This window comes from Zingiber officinale, chromosome 6A (genome assembly GCF_018446385.1).
Source record: "Zingiber officinale cultivar Zhangliang chromosome 6A, Zo_v1.1, whole genome shotgun sequence".
NCBI lineage: Eukaryota > Viridiplantae > Streptophyta > Magnoliopsida > Zingiberales > Zingiberaceae > Zingiber > Zingiber officinale.
Window position 1 is genome coordinate 33222371 of NC_055997.1, and position 25668 is coordinate 33248038.

The 25668-nt window shown below is 36.5% G+C and overlaps 1 protein-coding gene across 1 annotated transcript; it reads left to right on the plus strand.

Moving 5' to 3' along the window:
* The first annotated feature begins 9843 nt into the window (after window positions 1-9843).
* LOC121996247 (polyadenylate-binding protein 4) lies at window positions 9844-25477 on the plus strand. Its single transcript, XM_042550150.1, has 3 exons — window positions 9844-9991; window positions 24664-24807; window positions 25086-25477. The coding sequence occupies exons 1-3, from the start codon at window positions 9857-9859 to the stop codon at window positions 25260-25262; spliced, it is 456 nt and encodes a 151-aa protein (XP_042406084.1). The 5' UTR covers window positions 9844-9856; the 3' UTR covers window positions 25263-25477.
* Window positions 25478-25668: the final 191 nt, after the last annotated feature.

The following is a 25668-nucleotide window of genomic DNA, read 5'->3' on the forward strand; positions in this document are numbered from 1 at the left end:
TATGAAATGTGTAGGCTAACATTGTTGTGTGTATATATATAGATTTATTATCCTACATACCTTATCCTGCACACCCTGTAAGCACCTAAATTTTTTTTCGATTTGAAATTTTGTGTGTGCTTAATACTATAACCCAACTCCTAAACTTTAAATGCAAAATCTTATTGGTATAACCGAGAGCTTAAAAAAAAATAAAAAATCACCGTAACCGATTCTTTGAGCATCGCCCAGTCTTGGTGCTCAAATTGGGCACCCAGGATATATATATAACCTGCACATCCACAGTGAGCGACCACCATGGGCGACTTTGCAGGTTATGAATTTTTATTTTTTTAGGCTAAGAAAGTAGTGAATGAAGCAAAGAATGAAACTTTTCAGCGATTATATCAAAAATTGGATATAAAAGAAGGGGAAAGAGACATTTATAGAATAGATGAAGTGAGAAAGGAAGACAAAAGAGCTTATCTAAATAAAATGTATTAAAGATGAATGTAATAAGGTACTAGTGAACGATAGAGAAATAAAAGAGCGGTGGAAGATGTATTTTCATCAACTTTTTAATGAAGGTTTAGGTGATAAACTTAACTTAGGTAACTTAAGTAGGTTAAATGAGTATAGGAATTTAAATTTTTATCGTAGAATTCAAACTTCATAAGTAGAACAAGATTTAAATGAGATGCACAATTGAAAAGTTGTTGGACTATATTTCGATAGAGTTATGAAAGTATCTAGGGAAACAAGGTATTGAATGACTTACAAAATTATTTAACATGATATTGAAAATGAAAAAAATGTCTAATCAATGGAAGGTAAGTACTCTAGTTTCTTTATATAAGAACAAGGTGTTGGAACCCTAAGGTTGTTTTGATGTGATCAGACAAGTTAAGTTAGGTCCTGTTGGTTTTTGATTCCTGTGTCTAAGTGTGCAGGAGCTTAGGAGCACAGGAAGTCGAGCGGAATATGCGACTAGCGAGAAGGACAACACGGGAGAGAGCCGACGGGCTCGGTGCGTTCGAGGGACGAGGTGCCGCTAAAGAGTACACCGGTGGACGAGAAGAACGTACGCGACGTTCGAGGGACGAGAAGCCGGAGTGTAAGTCTGCTCGAGGAGAAGGCCGAAATTGGGTTCGGGTGAGCCTTGTTTCGGTTGGCCGAAATCATCCAAACGAGCGGAGCCGGAGCGGAAGACCTGGACCGAGGCGAGCAGCACCAGAGCAGACGACCCGGACCCATTCTGGGCTCTCGGACCAATCCGGGTGCCAAGAGCGATTCTGGGCTCCCGAAACGTGATTCTATCCAGATTGCGTTTGACCGCGATCCGTTGCTAAGGGGATAAAATTTTATCCCCCTCCAGGCGCCTGGAACCCTTCTAGGTGCCTTGACCAAGGCTATATATACAGCATTGGTCCAAAAGTTTCATATCAACAAGCATCCTTGCAAACAACACTTGTACACACTTTAGTTTTCATTTAGCTTCTCATTTTCTGTGCTTCATTGCTGTAAAGAGGCTTCTTCGCTTGAAGGAGATCTTTAGTGTGCGCGTTAACTTCCTTGGATTAACAACCTCCCCGGTTGTAAGCAAGTAAATCTGTGAGCCTCGTCTTTTTGGTTTATTTCTAATTTTAATTTTTACAAGTGTTCTTTTAAGTCCGAGAAATGTTCGGTTTTGTTTTAATTGTGCAGGGCTATTCGACCCCCTTCTAGCCGGCCAATGGTCCCAACAAGTGGTATCAGAGCCAAGACGCTTTACGAGAACTAACCGCCGATCGAAGCAAAGACGATGATCGGACCAAGTATCTACCCACCAAAATTCGAGGGGAGTTCGCTAGCTGGAAAAAGCGAATGCAGGTATTCTTCAAAATCGACTTTGAATTACTTTTAATAATGAAGTTCAGTTTTGTAGCACTCGAAAGTAAGGAAGAATACCAGTGGACGAAAAAGGAGCAGGCTGACTACGTGGCAAACGACGAAGCAGAGTTTCATCTACTGAGCGTCCTTCTGCCACAAGAAGTCAACCTAATTGACACCTACAACTCAACAAAGGAGTTTTGGGAGAAGTTCCTTGAGCTACACGAAGGGATGTCCGAAGCCAAGCTCGCGAGACGGGACTTACTTTGCAACTAGCTCACCAACCTGCGATTTAAAGAAGACGAAACGATTGCACACCTTCACTCGAGGATTAAGGAGCTCATCACCGGACTTTTGAATTTCGGAGAAACGGTAAGCAACCGAGATTCGCTAAGGTACATTCGCTAGGAATACGAAATGGGCATCACTAGGAGATGCCTTCTATATCTCTAAGGACTTAGAATCTATTACCTTAGAAGAATTATTTTCGCCGTTTGAAGTGCATGAATCGAGATGTGTAGGTACGAAGGAGCCGAAACACAACATTGCCCTCAAGGTAACAAGAGATGAACATGAGTCAGAATCTTCTCTCGACAACGAGGAAATAGTGATGATGGTAAGACGTTTTAAAAAGTTATGTAAACCAAGAAAAACTAACCATCCGTAGGGTAGAAAGAAAAGGACGATCAGATGCTACCACTGCAACTAAGAAGAGTACGTCAAAGACAACTGCCCCAAGCTAAGGAATAAGGATAAGGACAAAAGAAAGAAGCCTGTCCAAACGAACAAGTACAAGACACTAAAGGCGACGTGGGGCGATACGTCGTCCGAATCAGAAGTCGAGGCTTTCTCCGAACTTGCATTAATGGCAAGTCATCAAGAAGATGAACACGAAGCAAGCTCGTCCGAAATGAGCATCGAAAGCATCGATGAAGGGGGAGTTACATCGGAAGAAAGTAGCAGTTCGGGGGAAGCTACGGATAACGAAGTCGACAAGGTAAGTCAGGTACGATCTCTCCCACTTGACAAGTTGTTTAAGTTTGTAAAATTATTAACCAAAGATTGTTGCAAACTTGAAAAAGAAATTAAAAATTAAAAATTAATTTTAGCAAAATCTTGTCCATTAGAAGAGTTTGACAAAATAAAATTAGAAAATGATATTTTGTAAAAAGAAATAAGTAACTTGAAAAATCATTCATGTTCATATAATACAAGTTTTAGAAAGTTCAATAACCTAAATTGGTATTTTAGAAATCACAAGGACAAATTAGAAATATTTCAAAGAAATATGTCCCTAAGAAATACCTAATCAATCCAGTTGGCTGGAATCTATATTGGGTTCCCAAGTTTTGTCTAACTTGAATTTTATTTAGACTTAGAGCTTTCAGCGAGAAAATTAAACATTTAATTTCCTTATGCGGCTTTGTCTAGAAGTGGTTGATGATCCAATAACCAAGAAAGCCTAGTGTCTCGCCATAGCCTGGAAGCCAAATATTGAAATAAAATATTTAATTGACTAACTGATAAAGTATTAAAATTGAAATTAGATAATGCTTTGAATAGTTATTCAATTTTTTTTTGAAAATTCTTCTATGCAAATCTGTTTAACTTAAAAAAAAAAAAGAAAAAAGAACTTAGTAAGTTTTTCTTTAGAAATTTTTTAAAGTTTTTTTAAATATATCAGATTTTCTTTACTAAAATTTCTACAAAAATTCTTAAAAATTTGTTTAACTGAACAAAATTTTCATTTTTTTTACTTAGAAAATGTTTCTAAAAATTGCATTTGCATTTTTAGAGCTATCAAAATTGTTCTCAAAATTTCCAAAATCAGAGTTTACATAGAATTTTTTTTATTTGAAAATTTTTTCACTTAGAATTTTTTTTTTCTGCTTAAAATTTTCTTACTTAGAAACTTTTCCGCAACACTTAAAGCTTCTAAGACTACTGAGAAATTTTTTAAATTTTCAAAACTTGATACCATTTTTTTTAAAACCAGGATTACCCTTAGATTTTTTTGGTATCCCATTTTTAATGTGATCAAAGGGGGAGAAGAAAAAGATTAAGTCTAGGGGGAGGTAGCTAAATATTAAATTTTCTACTTTTTGTGCTTTATTGCAAAATTTATTTTTGCTTTAATTTTATTTGTTTACTCTAACTTAACTTGGGTTGCTCACATCAAAAAGAGGGAGATTGTTGGAACCCCAAGGTTGTTTTGATGTGATCAAACAAGTTAAGTTAGGTCCTGTTGGGTTTTGATTCCTGTGTTTAAGTTTGCAGGAGCTTAAGAGCATAAGAAGTCGAGCGGAAGACGCGACTAGCGAGAAGGATGGCATGGGAGAGAGTCGACGGGTTTAGTGCGTCTGAGGGACGAGGTGTCGCGGAAGAGTACACCGGTGGACGAGAAGAACGTACGCGACGTTTGAGGGACGAGAAGCCGGAGTGGAAGTTTGCTCGAGGAGAAGGCCGAAATTGGGTTCGGGTGAGCTTTATTTCGGTTGGCCGAAATCACCCATGCAAGCAGAGCTAGAGCGGAAGACCCGAACCGAGGCGAGCAGTGTCGGAGCAGAGGGCCCGGACCAGTTCGGGCGCCCGGAGCGATTTCGGGCGCCCGGAACGTGATTCTATCCAGATCGCGTTTGACCGCGATCCGTTGCGAAGGGGATAAAATTTGATCTCCCTCCAGGTGCCTGGAATCCTTCCAGGCGCTTCGACCAAGGCTATATATACAGCCTTGGTCCAGAAGCTTCATATCAACAAGCATCCTTGCAAACAACACTTGTACACACTTTAGTTTTCATTTAGCTTCTCATTTTCTGTGCTTCATTGCTGTAAAGAGGCTTCTTCGCTTGAAGGAGATCTTTAGTGTGCGCGTTAACTTCCTTGGATTAACAACCTCTCCGGTTGTAATTAAGTAAATCTGTGAGCCTCGTCTTTTTGGTTTATTTCTAATTTTAATTTTTGCAAGTGTTCTTTTGAGTCCGAGAAAGGTTCAGTTTTGTTTTAATTGTGCATGACTATTCAACCCCCCTTCTAGCCGGCCAACATTCCCAACATAAGGGAGACGTACAAAATTGTGCAAACGATAGGGGTATTAAATTAATGAATCATGCTATGAAATTTTAGGAAAAAGTAAAAATAAAAAAGATTAAGGAGACCATGGTGACCGAAAATCAATTTGGGTTCATGCTTGGAAGGTTAACAATAGAAGCTATACATCTTCTTAGACAAATAATTGAAAAATATCTGGAGCAAAAATAAGATATACACATGGTATTCATTGACTTAGAAAAAATTTATGATAGAGTCCCAAAAGAAATTATATGGATAATTCTAGAAAAGAGAGGTATTAGCATAACATATATTGGAACTAATTAAGGATATGTATGGGATGTAACGACCAAAGTAAAGATTTCAGGTAGAGTAATTGAAACATTTCCAATAAAGATTGGGTTACATCAAGGATCAACTATAATTTCTATCTTTTTACACTGATTATGGATGAACTCACTACACATATTCAAGACACAGTACCGTGGTGCATGTTGTTTGCAGATGATATTATTTTGATAGATGAAACACGTGTTGAAGTAAATGCTAAACTAGAATCTTGGTGGGAAACACCAGAAGGGAAAGATTTTATGCTTAGTAGAATAAAAATAGTATATATGAAATTTAAGTTTAGCAATATTAGACGTAATGAGACAATTATTAAGATAAGAGATGACGAATTGTCCGGAACCGAGAGCTTTTAATATATATGATCATTTTTATAATGGAGGGATTGAGAGAGATGTCTTATATAGAATACAAGCAGGATGGTTGAAATAGAGGAGAGTGTCGGGTATTTTATGTGATCGTAAAGTACCTCTAAAAATTAAAGAAAAGTTCTACAAAGTCGCAGTTAGACCTGCTATGCTATATGAAGCTGAATGTTGTGCTATGACTCGATCACATGAGCAGAAGATGAGAGTTGCAGAGATGAGGATGTTAAGGTGAATGCGTGGACAGAATAAGAAATGAGAGCATTAGAAGGAAAGTCGGAGTTGCATTTATTGAGGGAAAACTCCGAGACATGGTTAAGATAGTACGAGCATATACTTAGACGACAAATAAATGCTCCAGTTATGCGATGTGAAACTATGATAAACACACATATCAAACGAGGAAAAGGAAGACCAAAAAAAGACTTAGTTAGCAACAATAAAACAAGATAAAATTTATTTAAGTATAGATGATGATATAGTAAGAGATAGAGTTCAATGGCGTAAAAGGATCCATATAGCCGACCCCACCAAGTGGGATAAGGTTTGGTTGTTGATTATTTGTTTGGCTTGTGGGTATGCCATTTAAGGTTTTGTCTTTAGGATTTAGGGGCTGGGTTAAAGTATTAAGCACAACAAAATTTTCAAAATGAAAAAAATTTGAGGTGCTCACGGGGTGTGCAGCGTAAGATATGAGAGATATCAAAACTCTCTCTCTCTCTATATGTGTGTGTAGAAAGTGTGCTGCTCACCCATGGTGAGCGACCATGCATTTCACGTTTTATTATTATTATTATTATTATTATTATTATTATTATTGGCTTGCGGGGTATTCTAATAAAATTTTACCTTTAGAGTGTAGGGGTTAGGTTATAGTATTAAGTATAAAAAAAAATTTCAAATCGAATTTTTTTTAGGTGTGTAGGGTATCATATCTCTCTCTATATATAGATATATAAAGTATGAACAAATTGGTGTGTATTTTCATAAAATTCAATATGTATAGTGGATGATATGTAACAACGTGTTACCTGAGACTCCATTAAGTAAACAAAACCTGGAAAACTAGCTATCACATCTGACCCAACCTAATTTTTTCAGTTATTTTTTCCCCATATGACTAGGTTCAGTTTTGTATAACCGGATTAATTAGGGTCTGTCAGTTTGTATTTTTCAAAACTCAACTCTACCCAATTTGGTTCGGCCTCTACTGCTAGCAAATTATCCACTAATTAGATTGTATAAGAAATATTCTTCAATATATCGGTTTGGATTGGCTGGTGTTACAATGATTTCAACTATCTGGGATATATTCCAGGCACAGTTTTCACAATTTTCATAAGTCCGTCCAGCATTTATGGTGACTAATGTTGGTGCACGTGTTCCCATCTACTCCTCTAGTCCTCCTGGTATGGGACAACGATTATTTTATGGGATAATGCCCTCTGCCTTTGTTCCACCTCAGGTAACTGCTTTGTTGTTATTATACACTTGACTACATCCCCTGTGTAGGGACAAATGGTTGATGATATTTTGAACTGATACAATTGAGTCTTGGTGGGGGAACTCTTGTTTTTGGTCATTATTAGTTCTACATGATACTTTTTAGTTGATTGGCTATCTCAAGGGTCTTTTCTTTTCACATATTGGGCTAGTATCTATTACAAAATTATGGATGGTATGAACATTGAGTTTCAAAAGTAATCACCTGTGTTGTAATGACCAATAACTTCTAGCGGCGTCCATATTCCAGATGTGAATTTCTACCACTAATGTATGTTTATTTGTTGATTAGTCAATACCCTACTGTTTGAGGTTTGTGTTATAAGAAACCATTATAAGACATTGACATTTTAGGCATCATGTTACTGCAAGATTAGTTTATCCCATATATACTCCTTGCTGCAAGGAGTATATATGGGATAAACTAATCTTGAAGGTTGCTATAAACTTCTCATCAATTACTAATTATGTTTCTTAATGTTCCCACTCTTAGGTTTGTGCATTCTTGTAAGGCTGTTTGTTCTCTTAATTTTGATGACAGAATTAGTTGGATTTACACTATACTTTTCGTTTTTAGCCAATTAATCTATTATTTTTAGATTGATGGTAAAATTGTTGGACAATCTATTGGAGATTTTGGAAAAAAATTATTGAATTGAAATTACATAAAATTAATTCTAACTTATCTATTGCGATGACTTGAGCGGATAATTTCAAACTGCCAGTGGGGCTAGTTCTGCTAAGCTTCCGGTGGTTCGAGTGAGTTGACGTAGTGCGCATTCGAATAGGGAAAGGAATTCGTTGAGGAAGATGTTGAGGCCCACAATCAACGTAGTTTCCTTGAAATAGATTCACCCCATCTCTGCCTGTGCTTCGAGATTCTCTCGGGTCGTCTGTTTCCCATGATATAATGGCAAAACCACGCACACAACCAAGCACTGGTTGTTCGTGACGAACTGAGAATGCACCTGAGTGCTATCACGAGTAGTTCAGCCGAGCGGATGCACAACTGAGAGAAAAGAATCGGGAAATGATGGGCCTTGAATTTGCACCCCCCACGCGTGAGAGAGAGCCACTCCCCATGCATATGTCCACAACATCCATGCATGTGCTATAATTTAAACCAACAATAAAGCCAAAAGACTCCCAATGTGGGTCTAAAAATCTATGCACAACAGAATCTCTTCTTCTTCACCTCTTTATTTCATTCACATTTCTAACAAAAATTACCTTTCCCCCTCTCTATTCCATTAACCAAAATGTCTTTTTTTGAACTTTGGTAGCAAATTTTGATTCATTTAGTTATCTTTTTTTTTTCTTATATAATCAAATTCCTTTATTACATTTATGACAATTTTAATGTTTAATTTTTTATTTCAATATTCTTATCAAGATTTGAAATCTTGTGCCTTGTAGTGTTTTGGTCTTCGATTAGAATGATACTATTTTCATATCATATTGACATTTCAATGTATGGTACTCTGGTAAACTGGAGGTGGAAGGAGGAAAAAATTGAAGAAGAAAAAGAAAAAATAAACAACTATATAGTTAAATATATAATTAAGTTTAATATTTGCCTTCTATTTGTAATGTTTTGATTTTGATATTATCTTGTATGGTGACAAACTACTAAATAAAAAAAATAACAATATTATCTTAATTTTAACATGCCAATGGGTGTCGAGCATTGGGATGAAATGGTATTGTCAATATGATTCACACAACCACATAGGAATCATTGTCTTGGTGTCGAATAGTAGAAGTTTCATAAATATATTTGAACAATATTTTTTTGACCGTTTTACCTAGCACAATGAGAGATTTTAAACCCTGATTCTTATTAGACATTGACTTTCCAAGATAAATCAGGCCCATGAAACCATCTTTCAGTTAAATTTGATTATTAATTTTTTGGTAGGAATTTGAAATAAAACAAAAGACGATATTAAATTCAAAAGGTGCAAGTTTTCCAATATGGGAGAAGATAGCAATTAATTTGGTGAATGCTGAACTAGGGTATAAATTGCAACTAGTTAAGAGCCATGTAACTGTGTACTACCTACATATGGTCGAAGCAACAAGTCTCTAGAACACGATACTATTATTGTATTATTATTATTTTTAATGTTATTATTATTATTTGATGTATCTGGATTTTGTGCTTTTCTATGACCAAGTAGTTTTCATGCTTTCTAAGTTGCATTCTTGTTTCTCCTTTCTGTTTGTAGTATTCATGTTTTAAAGTTCAAACTTCTAGAACAAGTGTATGTTGGTATTTCTTACAGGGTTTGTGACCTTTATTCCTGTGTCGTTTCAAGTATTCTTGTAACCCCTAGAAATATGAATGTCTTCACATCACACGCATACTGCACATTTTATATATTACATTCTTAACCTTTGATTTGCTTTTTGAAGGGGAGACTTGGTGCAACGGTAAAGTTGTTGCTTTGTGATCAAAAGGTCACGGGTTCGAATCCTGGAAACAAACCTCTTGGAAAAAGCAGGGTAAGACTGCGTACAATGGATCCTTCCCCGGGACCCCGCATGGCGGGAGCTTCGTGCACCGGACTGTTTTTTTTTTTTTTTTTTTTTTAACCTTTGATCTGCTTTCTGAATTGTTTATCCCTTGATTCATCTACTTATAGTTAGCAACATGGTTGCCAAACTTACAATGCTCTTTGCTACTTACCACCATTTTTTATCAACAGCCTGATTTTGGGTTTCAGCAACAACTTATTCCTGGAATGGGGGCTTGTGGTGCTCTGATGCCAAATTTGTTTGCTCCCATAGTTCGACAAGGTCAGCAGCGGCATCGGCCAAGTGGTAGACGTGCTAGAGGAGCTGTGCAACAAATGCAGCAGGCTTTAATTCAGCAACAGGTCTGTAGCTAATGCTTCAACTTTGCCTCAGCTGAAACATATTATGGGAATTAGAACTCGCTCAAAATTATAAGAAAGGGCCGCAATGGCTAAATTCCTTATATATAAAACGTTTCTATAGGTATTGTGTAAAATGTTATTATATTAAATATAGTAAGGAACTCAATTGCTTGTGTGGTTAATTAGTTGTGATTTATTTGAACTCCTTTACTTAGCAAGAAGATGCTTGAAACACACAATTATAACCCAAGTAACAAATTCACCAATTGATTTCTATTCATTGTCGGTTGAAATGATAATAGTTTTAAAAGTGGTCTAGCTAGGCGGTTGCTTGCGCAGGTGAAAATAAAAGGGGATCGCTTCATCTAGTGATTATGTGGGGTTCCCTTTAGGTGTTTGTTTCAAAAAATGATTGTCTTAACAGCTCAAGCAGTTCAATATATTTGCTTAGGTGACCCACCTAGGCGGTTCAAGTGGCCAATTTAGGCAGATTCATTAAAAAAATTATTTATTTATGTAATGAGTCTACTGTTTACTTGAATAAAACTCTAATTCCTCGACTTATCACATTTTCTCCTTTATTGTATTATATATCTGTCTAATTGTGTTACTATTAAAATTTAAAATCTGATGTGTTTTGTTGTGCTTACGCATGTATTTATTAATTAATGCTTGTTTACATGTAAAAAACTTATGTTGATGATTAGTACATTTTATTTTTGAGAACAGATTCAATATAGTTGACTTTTGCCCTGTGACTGTTTAGAGATTATTTTAGACATGCATAGTGTTATATCTATATATGATAGGTAGCATTACTGTTAGTTATACACAATGAGTGTAAAGTGCCAATGCTATTCCTCGATAATCTTCAATTTATTTTAAAATGGATCATCTAGCCCTTTTGCCTAGGTGTCCCATCTATCACCTAGGTGTTATGACTTACACGAAAGGCTTCGTCTCTTTCGCCGCTGCAAACGGCGGTTTGCTGCAAACGCCAGGGAGACGAAGGGGCGTCCTTTCCCCTTCGTCTTCCTCAGCCTTCCTATAAAAGGAGCGTCCAAGCACAGATCCGGTTAACGAGGAAAAATGGAGGAGAAGGTTTCAAAGGTGATCAGAGAGGGCAGAAGTGTGAGGCGACGGTGATTTGGTCGAGCAAAGGAGAACGTCCAGAGGCTGGGATTTGGCTCGTGGACGTTGAAGCGCTTTCTGGTTGCCCCGTGATTGTGCTTTCGACAGCGGCAACCTCTTCATCGATCGGCGTCTTCGGTTGCGGTTCTTCGGGAGATCACTGTGAATGATTAAAGTTTACTTTGTTTAATTGCTTTTTCATGCTTTCAAAACCACCAACAATGGTATCAGACCATGGGTTTTAAAGCATAAAAATCGACGCGAAAAGGCTTGCGTTTTTCTTCTTCTGTCGCGAAGAAGAAGATGAACAGTAACATTGTTCATCATTTGAATCGATTAACCAATCGATTTAATTGAATTGGATCGATTGAAATTTCGTTTCAATCGATTCAAAATCGCGCACAGTAGTTTAATCGATTCATGGATCGATTGAGAAACAAAAACTCGAATAGTGTTTTTTTTTTTTGATGACGCGCAGATTCTTGAATCGATTCAAGAATCGATTGAAGAGAAACCAAAACGCGAACAGTGTCGTTTTTGACGAAGCACAATGAAAGCTCACTGAATCGATTAAAGGCATGAACAATAGTTTTTTTTTCGAAGCACAGTGAACCATGCGGGAAAAAAAAATATATATATATCCTGTCCGTTGCATGCATGAAGCACTGTTTAAAGATTTAATTGAATATTATTAATATTCTGATAAATAAACAATACATGAGTAAAATTTTAATTAAATATATTTATTAATTAATTAAATACATAAGTAAATGTATTATTAATTAATAAATAAATATTTAATTAATTTATGGTTCAATTTACTGAAAATGGAATCCTACCAACTTGTCCAATCAAACCCAGGTCTGGTTTAAATTATTAGTTGATTTAAGCAAACCAGTTTGATTCAATGATACCTAAAGCTGGTTCAAATTATTTGTTAGTTTAACCAGTTCGGTTCATTATTGAATTAATTAGGATGATCTTGATTACAGAAGTTGGGTTGATCAAATATGACCGGATTAGTTCTGTTGTGTCAGATTTGATCAATAAAATTAGATTTGTTCTAATGGGTCAGACTTAATCCAATGGGCATTGGATGAATCAAACAGACCTAGGTTTGATCAATAAGTCTGAGATTAACTCAAAAGGGCTTAAACAATAACAGAACATAGGTCCAATTAGATTAGTTCTAATGAAGACAATAGATTAAGCTTAAGATCCGGATTCCTGATCGACCAATCCAATGTGTCAGTCACATGAGACTCCCCAAAATAAGGAAATTTATTTTTCTTAATTGCTTGTGTATTCTGTATATTTTGTTCTATATGTGGGAATTGAATTTGACCGATTTTTGTTACTGGTCAGTCGGTTTTGTACTGACATCATGATTTTCAATTCCAGATACAAAGAACGATATACACGATGACTGGTCGCTATGAACGACAACATGAGCTATGGGAGGAGATCAAAAAGCTGGAATATGACCCGGAACACGGAGTCGGTAGGCTTATTGGTCGGCTCGATTGGTTGTTCTGGAATCTCGAGCAAGAAGGGTATCCAGTCTAGGAAACAGAAAGAAGATGATCTCTGGTTTATTCATTATCGGAACATCTGAGGCAGATAGCATTCCAACTTTGGGATGATTCTGATGGACACATCTCATATTCAGAGATGTGTGGACAGCTACTTCATATAGAATGGGGTCTTGATGAATCTGAAGAGAATCCAGATCCCGAAGATATGGACCTCGAAGAATCTGAGGAGGATCCAGAAATGGATTCTGAAGATTTAGAGGAGGATCCAAATCCTGCAGAATCTGAAGATGATCCGGAAATGAACCTCGAAGAATTTGAAGAGGATCCAGAAATAGATCCTGAAGATTTTGAGGAAGATCCAGAGATAGATCCAGAGGAGGATCTAGAGATGGATCCCGAAGAATCAGAGGAGGATCCTCAAGAGTGTGTAGAAGATCCATAAATAGATCTGATGGATACATCTGAGGCTGATCCACCCATCATAGAATCTGGGATAAATGGGATGCAATTACCCACCGCTCTAGCATTTATCCTAGTGGGAGTAGTGCTAACTTATCTAGTTTACTAGTGTTCTGTTTACTGTCGTTATGTACGAACAGTGTTAGCTCATCTAGTTTTGAGTCATGTAATATTTTCTGTCGTTATGTACGAACAAAATTAAATAATGAAAAGTTATGTTATATGTTAACAAAACTTGGAAATGATTAGTTCATTTCATGATATGATTAGTTCATATATCCATATGATTAGTTCATATGAAAAATGATTCGTTCATTAGATGGGATATATGTAATATAATTGATCAATGTTGATTAGATTAGAACATACAAATGATGAGTGGAAACAATGTTATCACTTGATTTTGTAAACTAATTCTAATTTACACTGAGTCAATAATTAATTGCACATATATGAATTACACTGAAATGATAAATAATTTGTTTATTTATGTAAATCATGACAACTAAAAACATCATAGCTGAACTCTATAAGGGTGAGAAATTATATGGGGATAACTACAAAATCTGACACCTTAAGATATAATACGTTCTTGAGGAACAAGAAGTTCTAGAGGTTGTGAATCAATTCATGGAGGAACCGGTTGATGGTTCAACAGCACAGCACAGACGTGACCTTGATGCCTATAAGGCATGGAAAAAGGACTCCATTGCTAAGGGTATATTGATTAGTTCAATGGTGGATGACCTGATATTTGAGTATGAGCCATTACCATCTGCTCATGCTGTTTGGGTAGACCTTAGAGAGGAGTACAGTGGAGTCAGTCTGAATAAGCTCCGTAGCTAACTATCAAGTTTGATAGCTGTAAAAAGTGTTCGAATGTTACCATGGCCCAACATCTCAGAGAGATGGATAACATGATTCGAGAGCTTAAGACTGCTAGTTATACGTTGACCGATGAACAACAGGTTCAGGCAGTTATTCGTTCCCTTCCTGATTCTTGGGAAACGATGAAACAGAATCTGACCCACAGTGAGAGTATCAAGACTTTCACTGATGTCTCACGCCATGTTGAACTTGAGGCGGAAAGGATTGAATCCGCAAGGATTTTTGGTCAAGCTTTTGTAACTGAAGGTTCTGGTTCCAAGAATAAGAAAAGATGGTTTAAGAAAGGAAAGGGAAAAGGAAAGGAGGCTAATGCTGTTGCTGCGAAAAATCAAATCAAGAAGAAAGGAAAGAAATATGAACAAAAACCTAAGAGCAAGTTGACTTGCTTCAACTGTGGCAAGAAGGGCCATTTTGCTCGGGAGTGTGCTGAGCCTAAAGAGGTAGATCCATTTTTGTCTTCTTTCCACGAGCAATATGTTGCGAGTACAGTGTTTTTAGCTGATTCGTATCCTTTGTAGATTGTAGATTCAGGAGCAATGAACCACGTAGCTCGTGATCGAGCTACATACGTGGAGTACCGTCGGGTACTAGTTGGCAACAAATGGATATATGTAGGAAACAATGCAAGAATTGAAGACAAAAGAATTAGCACTTGCAAGCTCAACCTACGTGGTGGAGACACCTTGTTTTTACATGATGTCCTGTACGCTCCTGAGATTCGACGGAATCTGGTTTCCGTTATTTGTCTTCTTGATTTAGGTTGCAATGTAAATTTTTATAGTCATTGTGTGGAACTTCGAATTAACTCTGTGTTAATTGGGCATCGTTTTGTATCAAATGGTTTTATGGTTCTTGATATAGAACCAAATAATAATGATGGTTATTTTTCAAACATTGCTCTTACTAGTAATGCTGATATTAATGATGAAATTTGGCATGCTAGATTGGGACATATAGGACAAGAACGAATGAATAGATTAGCTAAGGAGGGCTTTTTAGGCACTCGTGCTAAGATTAACTTGTCTATATGTGAGCATTGTCTTGCGGGAAAGACGACTAGGAAACCATTTGGTAAGGCTATTAGGGCTGAATCACCATTGCAATTAATTCATTCGGATATTTGTGGTCCGATGAATATGAAGGCTAGAAATGAGAGTTCTTATTTCATTACATTTATTGATGATTTCACACGTTTTGGTCATGTGTATTTGATTTCTTACAAATCTGAAGCATTGAATTGCTTTATTCGTTACTTGAACGAAGTTGAGAATCAATTGGAATGTAAGGTTAAAACCTTGCGCAGTGACCGTGGAGGAGAATATTTGTCTGATCAGTTCAAGACAATGTGTAATGAGAAAGAGATTATTAGACAGTTGACTATCCCTGGAACTTCACAGCAAAATGAGGTTGCTGAAAGAAGAAATAGGACTCTTCTTGAAATGGTTAGGTCTATGATGACGCAGGCTAATTTGTCAATCTCCTATTGGGGAGATGCATTATTAGTTGCGACCTATATACTTAACAAAGTGCCTTCAAAGTCAGTTCCATCTACCCCACATGAACGTTGGACAGGTAGAAATCCGGATTTAAGTAATCTGAGACCTTGGGGGTCAGCTGTTTACGTTCATGATAAGACTCACGAACATGGAAAATTAGGACCCAGAGGTAAGGAGTGTATCTTTATAAGGTACTCTGAGACTTCTAAGGGTTATGTTTTTATTGGTGAGCGACAAGATGGAACCATCTCTGAAATAGAGTCAAGAGATGCTACTTTTCTTGAAATTGAGTTCCCAATACAAGGTGAAGTTGATAAGACAATTCCTTTATATGAGATAGAGGAGGAGGATAATGTTCCTTTATCAACAAATTAGGAGATGCCTGAATCTAGTCAACCGAGTGGGAGTAATTTGCCACTGAATGAGTCAGTTTCTCAACCGTCTAACCTTCGAAGAAGTAGTCATCAAATTATTCCTCGGAGAAGGTTTGATATTGAGAATGAGACATTGATGGTTCTCCCAGTTGACGATGAAGAACCTCGAACAGTTGAGGAAGCTTTGAGAAGCTCAGTTAGAAAAGAATGGAAAATTGCAATGGATGAAGAAATGGAGTCAATGAGAAAGAATCAAGTTTGAGATTTAGTCGATCTTCCTCCGGGCCGAAGGGCTATTAGGAATAAGTGGATTATCAAAGTAAAGAGGAAAGCAGATGGATCGATTAATCGATATAAAGCTTGATTAGTTGCAAAAGGATATACCCAAATGGAGGGTATTGACTTTGAAGAGACATTCTCCCCAGTTGTGAAGTTTGTGTCAATACGTGTCATCCTAGCTATAGTAGCACAATATGACATGGAATTACATCAGATGGATGTAAAAACAGCTTTCCTTAATGGTAATCTTGACGAAGAAATCTATATCGTACAACCAGAAGCTTATGTTGCTGAAGGCCAAGAGAAAAGAGTATGTAGACTTAGGAAGTCTATATATAGGCTAAAGTAAGCGTCAAGACAATGGAACATAAGATTTAATGAAGTAATATTATCTTATGGTTTCGAAATGGTCAATGAGGATCATTGTGTTTACCAAAGAAAGGAGAAAGGAAAGTTTGTCATTTTATCATTATATATTGATGATATGCTAATAGCTGGAAGCGATATAAAGTGTGTGATAGAAGTTAAAAGTTGGCTTTCATCACAATTTGACATAATAAATATGGGAGAAGCAGAGTACATCTTAGGAGTGAAGATCATTAGAGACCGGTCAAAAAGGCTCTTGGGTTGGTCTCAAGAAGCTTATATCACTAAGATTCTACAACACTTCAATATGTCAGATTGCAACATTGACCAGACGCCTATAGCGAAAGGTACTGTCTTGAGCAAAAGTATGTATCCCAAGACTCCTGAGGAAATAGCCGAAATGAAGAAGAAACCATATGCCAGTGCCATTGGTAGTTTGATGTACACTATGTTGTGTACTCGTCCCGATATAAGCTATGCTGTTGGCTTAGTTAGTTGTTTCCAGTCAAACCCAAGATCGAGATACTGGAAAGCGGTGAAGAGGATATTCAGATATCTTAAAGGAACAACTGCTTATTGCCTCCTTTTCCAAGGATCAGATATGAACCTAAGTGGCTACTCAGATGCAGATTGGGCAGGGGATCTTGATGACAGAAAATCTACATCCGGCTATGTCTTCTTGCTGAATGGTGGCGCCATCTCATGGAACAGCAAGAAGCAGGCTTGTGTAGCCTTGTCGACAATGGAAGCTGAGTATGTGGCTTGTGCAGCGGCTGTACAAGAGGTTGTCTGGCTAAGAAGGTTCCTGAAGCATCTGAAGATTGCTGATGACAGTGGGCTGTGACAGTCAAGCTGCGATAGCTTTTTCCAAGGAACCCAAATATCACAACAAAGGCAAGCATATAGAAATTAAGTATAACTTTGTAAGGGATATTGTTGACAAGAAAAAGGTGATTCTTGAGTACATCCTTATACGAAATATGCTTGTTGATCCTTTTACTAAGCCATTGACTAAAGAGTCATTTCATGGACATGTGAAGTCTTTGGGACTTCGAAGAATGCAACATATTGTAAAGACATTTTGATAAATGAAAAATGCCATGAATTATTTAGTATATATGTCTTTGTTACATTCGAATAAAAGTCTCGATAAACATATTGGCAGATTGAGATTGGTTTACTCACATGGACAATCATCTCTATTTGTTAAGTACAAATAGAGGTAAGACCGTTGTTTATGGGACAGCTTATGTAGCTGTGAATATTTGTTTATGGGACACACCCATAAGTTAAGGTTGCCTTGATATTTGTATCAAGATGAGATCATTTGTGTAATGATTGGAGTAAATGCACCCACCATTTACTTGAGGCCAGATTAGAATTCATATGTTGAATTCAGGATTAGACATTGGTGTTGGTTGGTCCTAGGAATATTGTACCGGTTTCATTGTACAAAAATTTTGTACAAGTGTCGAATCTTTCCTAACAACCTATTGTGTTCTTTAGAAATTAAATCTGGAATCGCAAACGGAACTTAACATTATTGATTCCAAATTTAACTTATCCGTTCTTAGTGGTTTAGACTTGGATTGCAAACGATACTTAACATTATAGATCCAAATCCACCTAAGTTACAAATTTAATTAAATATTTATTTCGGAAATTGACTCCCAAGTCAAACATGGCGAGACACTTGACCTTCTTGGGTATGGGAACATCCACCACTGCCTCGACAAAGCCTCTTGACGAAATTCAATACTTAATTTCCTTATATAATCTTAGGTTTAACCAAAAGGAACAATCGAATCACAAGATCGACAAATAAAATAAAAGAAACACAACTTCGAATTACAAATCCGAAAATCTAGAATCTCTAGTCTCTTGTGTTTGGACTTCATACAAGGAAAACTAGTATGATGCGGAAAACAATTACGAGTTATACCTTTCTTTATAAGCAATAACCTCTTGATCTTCTATCGTATTCCTCTTCTTATCTCGGACGTTGTGTGGGCAACGATCTACCGAGACGAGAATCACCAACACCTTCCTTCTTGCAAGATTCGACCACCAACCTTCAAGCTCCAAGGGATGCAAGAGCAAAGCCTCCTTTCTCTCATTCTCCTAGCTAGAACCGGCCACCAAGGACTCCTTTTGTGTTGATGCCGTCGACCACCAAGGAGGAAAAGAAAAGGAGAAGAGCAAGGAACTATGACCGACCACCACTAAGGAAGAGAGGAGAGGAAAATAGAATAAAGTTGTGTCTCATGAAGGCATCCCCTCCCTCTCTTTTATTATCCTTGGTCTTGGCAAATAAGGAAAATTTAAATAAAAACTTCCTTATTTTCTTTGCCATAAGAAGAAAAATTTAATTGATTAAAAATAATTTCCTTTTCTTATGGCCGACCACCACATAGCTCCAAGCAAGGAAAGTTTTAATAACACAAGAATTAAAACTTCCTAATTTGTTTCCGAAATTTTTAATAAAAATTTCTCTAATAATTTTTCCTTTCATGGTTGGTTATAAAAGGAAATTTTATAAATTATAATCTCTCTATTAAAACATGTGGATGATTTCCAAAAAGGAAAGTTTTATCTAAAATTAAAATCTTCCTTTCAATCTACAAATAAGGAAAGATATCAAATTTTTCCTTAATCTTTTGTAAAAACTTATAAAAGGAAATATTTAATTTTAAAACTCTTTTTTAAAATCATGAACATGGTTACAAAAAAGGAAAGTTTTATCCAAAATTAAAATCTTCCTTTTAACTACAAATAAGGAAAGATATCAAATCTTTCACTTAATCTTTTGTAGAAAGGTATAAAAGGAAATATTTAAATTTTAAACTCTCTTTTAAAACCGTGATATCCACATAAGAAAAAATTTTAAAATAAAATCCTTTAAATTTTATTAGGGCCGGCCACAATAAGCTTGGGCTCCAAGCTATGGCCGACCCCCCTTCACTTGGCTCATCCCTTGGCTTGGCCGGCCCAAGCTTGGACTCCAAGCTTGCTTGGCCGGCCACCTAAGGGTGGGTAGGAAGTGGGTATGCGGTGGGTATAATTCTCTATATACAAGATGCTACGATAGGGACCGAGAGGAGGAATTGGTTTTGGTCTCCCGATGAAATTAAGCTTCCCGTATTCGCCCTGAACGCCCAACTTAATTTCATCAACAATAATTCATACCACTAAAGAATTATTATTGAACTACCGTACCAATCCCAAATTACATTTTGGGCTCCTTATCATGAGTGTGTTAGTCTTCCTGAATTCAAGATGTCGAATGCCCACTAATTAAATGAGTTACTGACAACTCTTTTTAATTAATATCTTAATCAAGAGTAGTACCACTCAATCTTATTGTCATGTCGGACTAAATCCACCTGCAGGGTTTAACATGACAATCCTTATGAGCTCCTCTTGGGGACATTATCAACCTAGATTACTAGTGTTAGGATGTATACTAAAAGCCTAGCTTTTGGTATAAACATTTATCTAGAAATAAGAATCACATTGGTCAAATGTCTACATTTACGATAAATGTAGTTGCTCAATTAATTTATATTGTAGATAACATGGTGTGTGGTGTCACACACAGAAGATCATGTTATAGGTTCCTTATAAATTATAAACAGTAGCTCACGACCAAGATGGAAAGGAACAAATCATTGGAAGGTCGTAGTGTAATTAGGTATTAGTTTATCTTAACTATATAATTATATTAGTACACTTAGAGTGTATTGAGTAGGACCATTTGAGGTCGTTCCTTTTATACTGACTTTATGAAGGAACAAAGATCTCAGTTATTATGGAAGTGTGTGCTCTTAATCCTAATATAATAACAAGCACATATATTTGATATTTATTTCTTTAATTTATCAATGGGTGAGATTTAGTTCGATAAATCAATAAGCCCGATAAGTTGGGAAATGATATCACTTATAGTGTGTGTTGTTGATTATAGAAGGAAACTGTGTCCTAGTAATTTAGGTTGAGAATTCCCCCAAGAAGAGCTCATAAGGATTGTCATGTTAAACCCTGCAGGTGGACTTAGTCCGACATGACGATGAGGTTGAGTGGTACTACTCTTTGACTAAGATATTAATTAAATGAGTTGTCAGTAACTCACTTAATTAGTGGACATTCGACATTTTAAACACAGGGAGACTAACACACTTATAATAAGAAGGAGCCCAAAAATGTAATTTGGGATTGGTGCGGTAGTTCAATAATAATTCTTTAGTGGAATGAATTATTATTGATGAAGTTAAGTTGTGTGTTCGGGGCGAACACGGGATGCTTAATTTCATCGGGAGACCAAAACCAATTCCTCCTCTCGGTCCCTATCATAGCCTCTTGTATATAGAGATTTATACCCATCACATACCCACCTTCTTACCCATCCTATAGGGGCCGACCAAGCTAGCTTGGAGACCAAGCTAGGGCCGACCATGGTTTGGTTCATGGGTGAATTCATGTGGCCGACCCTAGCTTGAACTCAAGTTTAGGTGGCCGGCCCTATTAAAATAAAAAGGATTTTTAATTTTAAAATTTTTTCTTATGTGGATAACATGATTTAAAAGAGAGTTTAAAAATTTAAATCTTTCCTTTTATAAGATTCTACAAAAGATTAAGAGAAGAGCTAAATCTCTTTCCTTATTTGTAAATTAAAAGGTTGATTTTTAATTTTGGTAAAAACTTTCCTATTAATCATGTTTATTATTTAAAAGAAAGTTTAAAAATTAAAATTTCTCTTTTATTAGTTTCTACAAAAGATTAAGAAAAGATTTAATATCTTTCCTTATTTGTAGATTAAAAGAGATTTTAATTTTTAGAGATAACTTTTTTTTTATCCACATGTTAAAAGAAAGATTTTAATTTATAAAATTTCCTTTTTATTAACCAATCATGAAGGGAAAAATTATTGGAGAAATTTTTTATAAATTTCCGGAAGCAAATAAGGAAGTTTTAATTTATGTTTAAAATTTTATTTGCTTGGAAATTTTATGGTGTGGCCGGCCATTGTAAATTGAAAAGAAAAATTATTTTTTAATTAAATAAATTTTCCTTTTCAATGATAAAAGAATTAAGGAAGTTTTTATTAAATTTTCCTTATTTGCCAAGACCAAAGATTATAAAAGAGGGGTAGAGAAGGCTTCATGGTGAATAACTCTATTCTATTTTCTCCCTCTTTTCTTCCTTGGTGTGGTCGACCATCCTCTCCTCCTCTCTTCTCTTTGATGGCCGAACCTCATCCTTCTTGTGGAGATTCATATGGTGGCCGGATCAAGTTTAGAGAAGAAGAAGAAGAAGGAGAGAAAGAAAGTTTTGTTTCTAGCATCCCTTGGAGCATGGTGGTGGTGGCCGAACCTCTTCATCCTAGGAGAAGTTTTGATGGCCGAAACTTGTAAGGAAGAAGAAGGTGCTTGGTGGTTCTCATCTCGGAAGATCGTTGCCCACACAACGTCCGAGGTTAGAAGAGGAATACGGTAGAAGATCAAGAGGTCTTTCTAAAAGGTATAACTAGTATTTTTCCTTTCCGCATCATACTAGTTATTTTTGGAAATAATACCAAATACAAGAGGCATGCGATTCTAGTATTTCGAATTTGTTTTCGAGGTTGTGTTCTTTTGTTTTTTTCTTTTCCTTGTGATTTGATTGTTCTTTTCGGTTGACCTAAAGTTATTTAAGGAAATTAAATATTAACTTTCCTTAAAAGGCTTTGTCTAGTCGGTGGTGGTTGTTCCCATATCCAAGAAGGCCATGTGCCTTGCCACGTTAGTACTGGAAGCCAATTTTGGAAATTAATATTTAATGAAATTAATAACTTAGGTGATTTGGATCGAACGTGTTAAGTTCCGTAGGAGATCCGAGTCTAAACCTAAAAGAACAAATAGATTAAACTTTGGATCAAACGTGTTAAGTTCCGCAGGCGATCCAAGTTTAATTTAAAAGAACACATGGTAGCTAGGAAAAGGTTCAGACCTTTGTACAAAATTTTTGTACAGTGGAACCATTAGGTTTTCCGAGTAGCAACCAACAACTAGGATACAGTTTCCTTCTATAATCAACAACACACACTATAAGTAATATCATTTTCCAACTTATCGGGCCTTTTGATTTATCAAGCTAAATCTTACCCTTTGATAAGTTAAAGAAATGAATACTAAATATATGTGCTTGTTATTATATTAAGATTAAGAGCACACACTTCCATAATAACAAAGGTCTTGTTCTTTTATTAAGTCAGCACAAAAAGAACTTACCTTAAATGCTCCTGCTCAATACACTCAGAGTGTACTAGTGTAATTTTATAGTTAAGATAAACTAATACCAAATTATACTACGACTATTCCAATGGTTTGTTCCTATCTATCTTAGTCGTGAGCTACTGTTTATAATTTATAAAGAACCGATAACATGATCTTCTGTGTGTGACACCACATACTATGTTATCTACAATATAAAATAATTGAACAACTACACTTAGCATATAAATGTAGACATTTTTGATCAATGTGATTCTTTATTTCAAAATAAATGTTTACAAAAGCTAACCTTTTAGTATACACTCTAACAATTGGGAATGTCTAGATCGAAATCTGTACGATGTTAAATTTTGGGAAAAACATGTGCTTTTTTTTGGGAAAAGAGAATAACATCGTAGCATGTGATTCATACCACATGTGCTATGGCGACAAGAAAGGTAGTAGGAGAATGGATCCCTGCTTCTCTACTATGTGAGACCCTTGAGATTATAAGTTAATTTTGATTTTACCCTAAGTGACTATTTAGCTGTCTACTTGAAGTTCTGATCAGTGTCTGCTACTTTAGCATGTTTCCTATTGACTATGGATGGTTCGGTCTATGGAGCATAACTAGGAAAGCGACGGATTAGAATGAATAGATTCTAGCTAAAAAGGAAGATTAAGTTTGATTTACATCTGTGACATTTATTCACTGGTACCGGTTACATTTTTAGTTTAGTACATAAAATGTAATTGTGAATAATTTATTTGATTGGAGATGTTGAACATGCTCTTGACATATGGTCAATATGAGGGATTAGAGATGTTCATAATGATGTAAATAATTTAATCTGGGGTAAAGACAAGTCATTTATGTCTCTGATTCGTTCTATGGACATATGTCTCTCATTCGTTCTGTGGAGCAGCTAAGTAAGGTGTGACAATCTTCTTAGCAGTTGAATGCTCAATGTGCTTGCTGTCGCACGAACCATTTTCCCTAATGTATGGAATGAATGTTCTTATTTGGTCTTCGTGACTTGATCCTCATAAAGTCTATGTGACTTATTTGGTCTTTGTGACTAATTTGTTCTGGTCTTCGTGACTTGATCCTCATAAAGTCTATGTGACTTATTTGGTCTGTGTGACTAACTTGCTCTGGTCTTCGTGACATGATCACCTTGTAGTCTATGTGACTGACATGGTTTATGTGACCATATAACCTTGTGGATTGACTTGGACGAGTGAGAGATATTGGGCGTTACAGGAGATGAAAGGCTTCGTCTCTTTCGCTGCTGTAAACGGCGGTTTGCTGCAAACACCAAGGAGACGAAGGGGTGCCCTTTCCCCTTCGTCTTCCTCAACCTTCCTATAAAAGGAGCGTCCAAGCATAGATCCGGTTAACGAGGAAAAACGGAGGAGAAGGTTTCAAAGGTGATCAGAGTGGGCAGAAGTATGAGGCGACGGTGATTTGGTCGAGCAAAGGAGAACGTCCAGAGGTTGGGATTTGGCTCGTGGACGTTGAAGCGCTTTCCGGTTGCCCCGTGATCGTGCTTCTGACAGCGGCATCCTCTTCATCGATCGACATCTTCGGTTGTGGTTCTTCGGAAAATCACTGTGAATGATTAAAGTTTACTTTGTTTAATCGCTTTTTCATGCTTTCAAAACCACCAACAATTATCACCTAAATTTGCTTTTTAAAACCAAACTTGACACCAGTCTATTTTCTTCAATATATTCAATTTATTGGATTAGTGTGTCATTATATCTTTTTCCTACCCTTTTTGTGCTTGCAGTGGGAATATCAAAGACAACATGTTTTCTTCTTCATTGATTAATGGAACTTTCAATTAATCATTTAATGACGTGATATCATTTAGTGTTAAATATGTATAGCAGATGCTTCCATGGGATCATGTTCAGCGCTATGCTCCTGGTCACAATATTCCTGATATTCCAATGCCTGGCGTTGTTGGAGGTATGATCTCTCCATGTGACATGGGAGGTTTGGGAATGCAAGGTGTAGCCAGATCACAAAGAATGGTATTGATCTCCTTAGACATTTTGCACGATATATACTATTTTCTACTTAGTTTAACTTGGCTTATTTACCACCCTAATAGTGTCATTCCAGTTGGAAGTGTATCTTAATATTTCACACAGTCACATAGCGCAATGCATCTTTCATAAGTGGAATGCAGTTTGATCCTTGTGTAAATAGATCATTTCTTCCCGACCTTATTCTTTTTCATTTAGATATCTTTTGATTTTTCCAGGTAAAATGTTTTTGTTTTTAGAGTTTGTGAATTCATTGCGTGTAGTTGCTCGGTGAGCATCTCTACCCACTCGTGGAGCAATACGTGTATGATCATGCTGCCAAAGTTACAGGAATGCTGCTGGAGATGGACCCAACTGAAGTCCTGCATTTGCTTGAATATCCAGATGCTCTGGAAGCAAAAGTCGCCGAGGCAATAGAAGTCCTGAGAAACGTCACGTAGCAGCTAGCTCTGGTAATTGCTCCGACCGACCAGTTATCGACCGGGACATGTTTTGGTCGCTTGAATGCATAGCTTTTAATTTAATTCCAAACAGTTTTAGGAACAATCAGGGAGGGATTTTGGCTTCTGATTTAGCTAACTCAATGTTAATATCCTCTTTGTTGTAGTGGTGGTATGTGCTTGCGAAGAATATCCTTTTGGCAAGTTACTAAACTCGGTAGTTAACTTTTCCTAATAGTCAAATTGTTTACCCAAGTTTTATATTTATATATAAAAAAAACAATCTAGTTTCTATTTGTAATTTTCTCTTATACCCTTTATTAGCAATAAAATGCTCTTTACTAGGAGTCAAATGCCATGTATCTAATTGACTAAGACAGTCAATTCCTAAATTTATTGTATTCCA

Excerpts from the sequence above, each read along its gene's own strand:
- LOC121996247 (XM_042550150.1), top strand. The coding sequence starts at position 9,857 with ATGGGGGCTTGTGGTGCTCTGATGCCAAATTTGTTTGCTCCCATAGTT. Across the intron at positions 9,992-24,663 it reads AGGCTTTAATTCAGCAACAG|ATGCTTCCATGGGATCATGT; the intron begins GTCTGTAGCTAA and ends TATGTATAGCAG. Across the intron at positions 24,808-25,085 it reads TAGCCAGATCACAAAGAATG|TTGCTCGGTGAGCATCTCTA; the intron begins GTATTGATCTCC and ends CATTGCGTGTAG.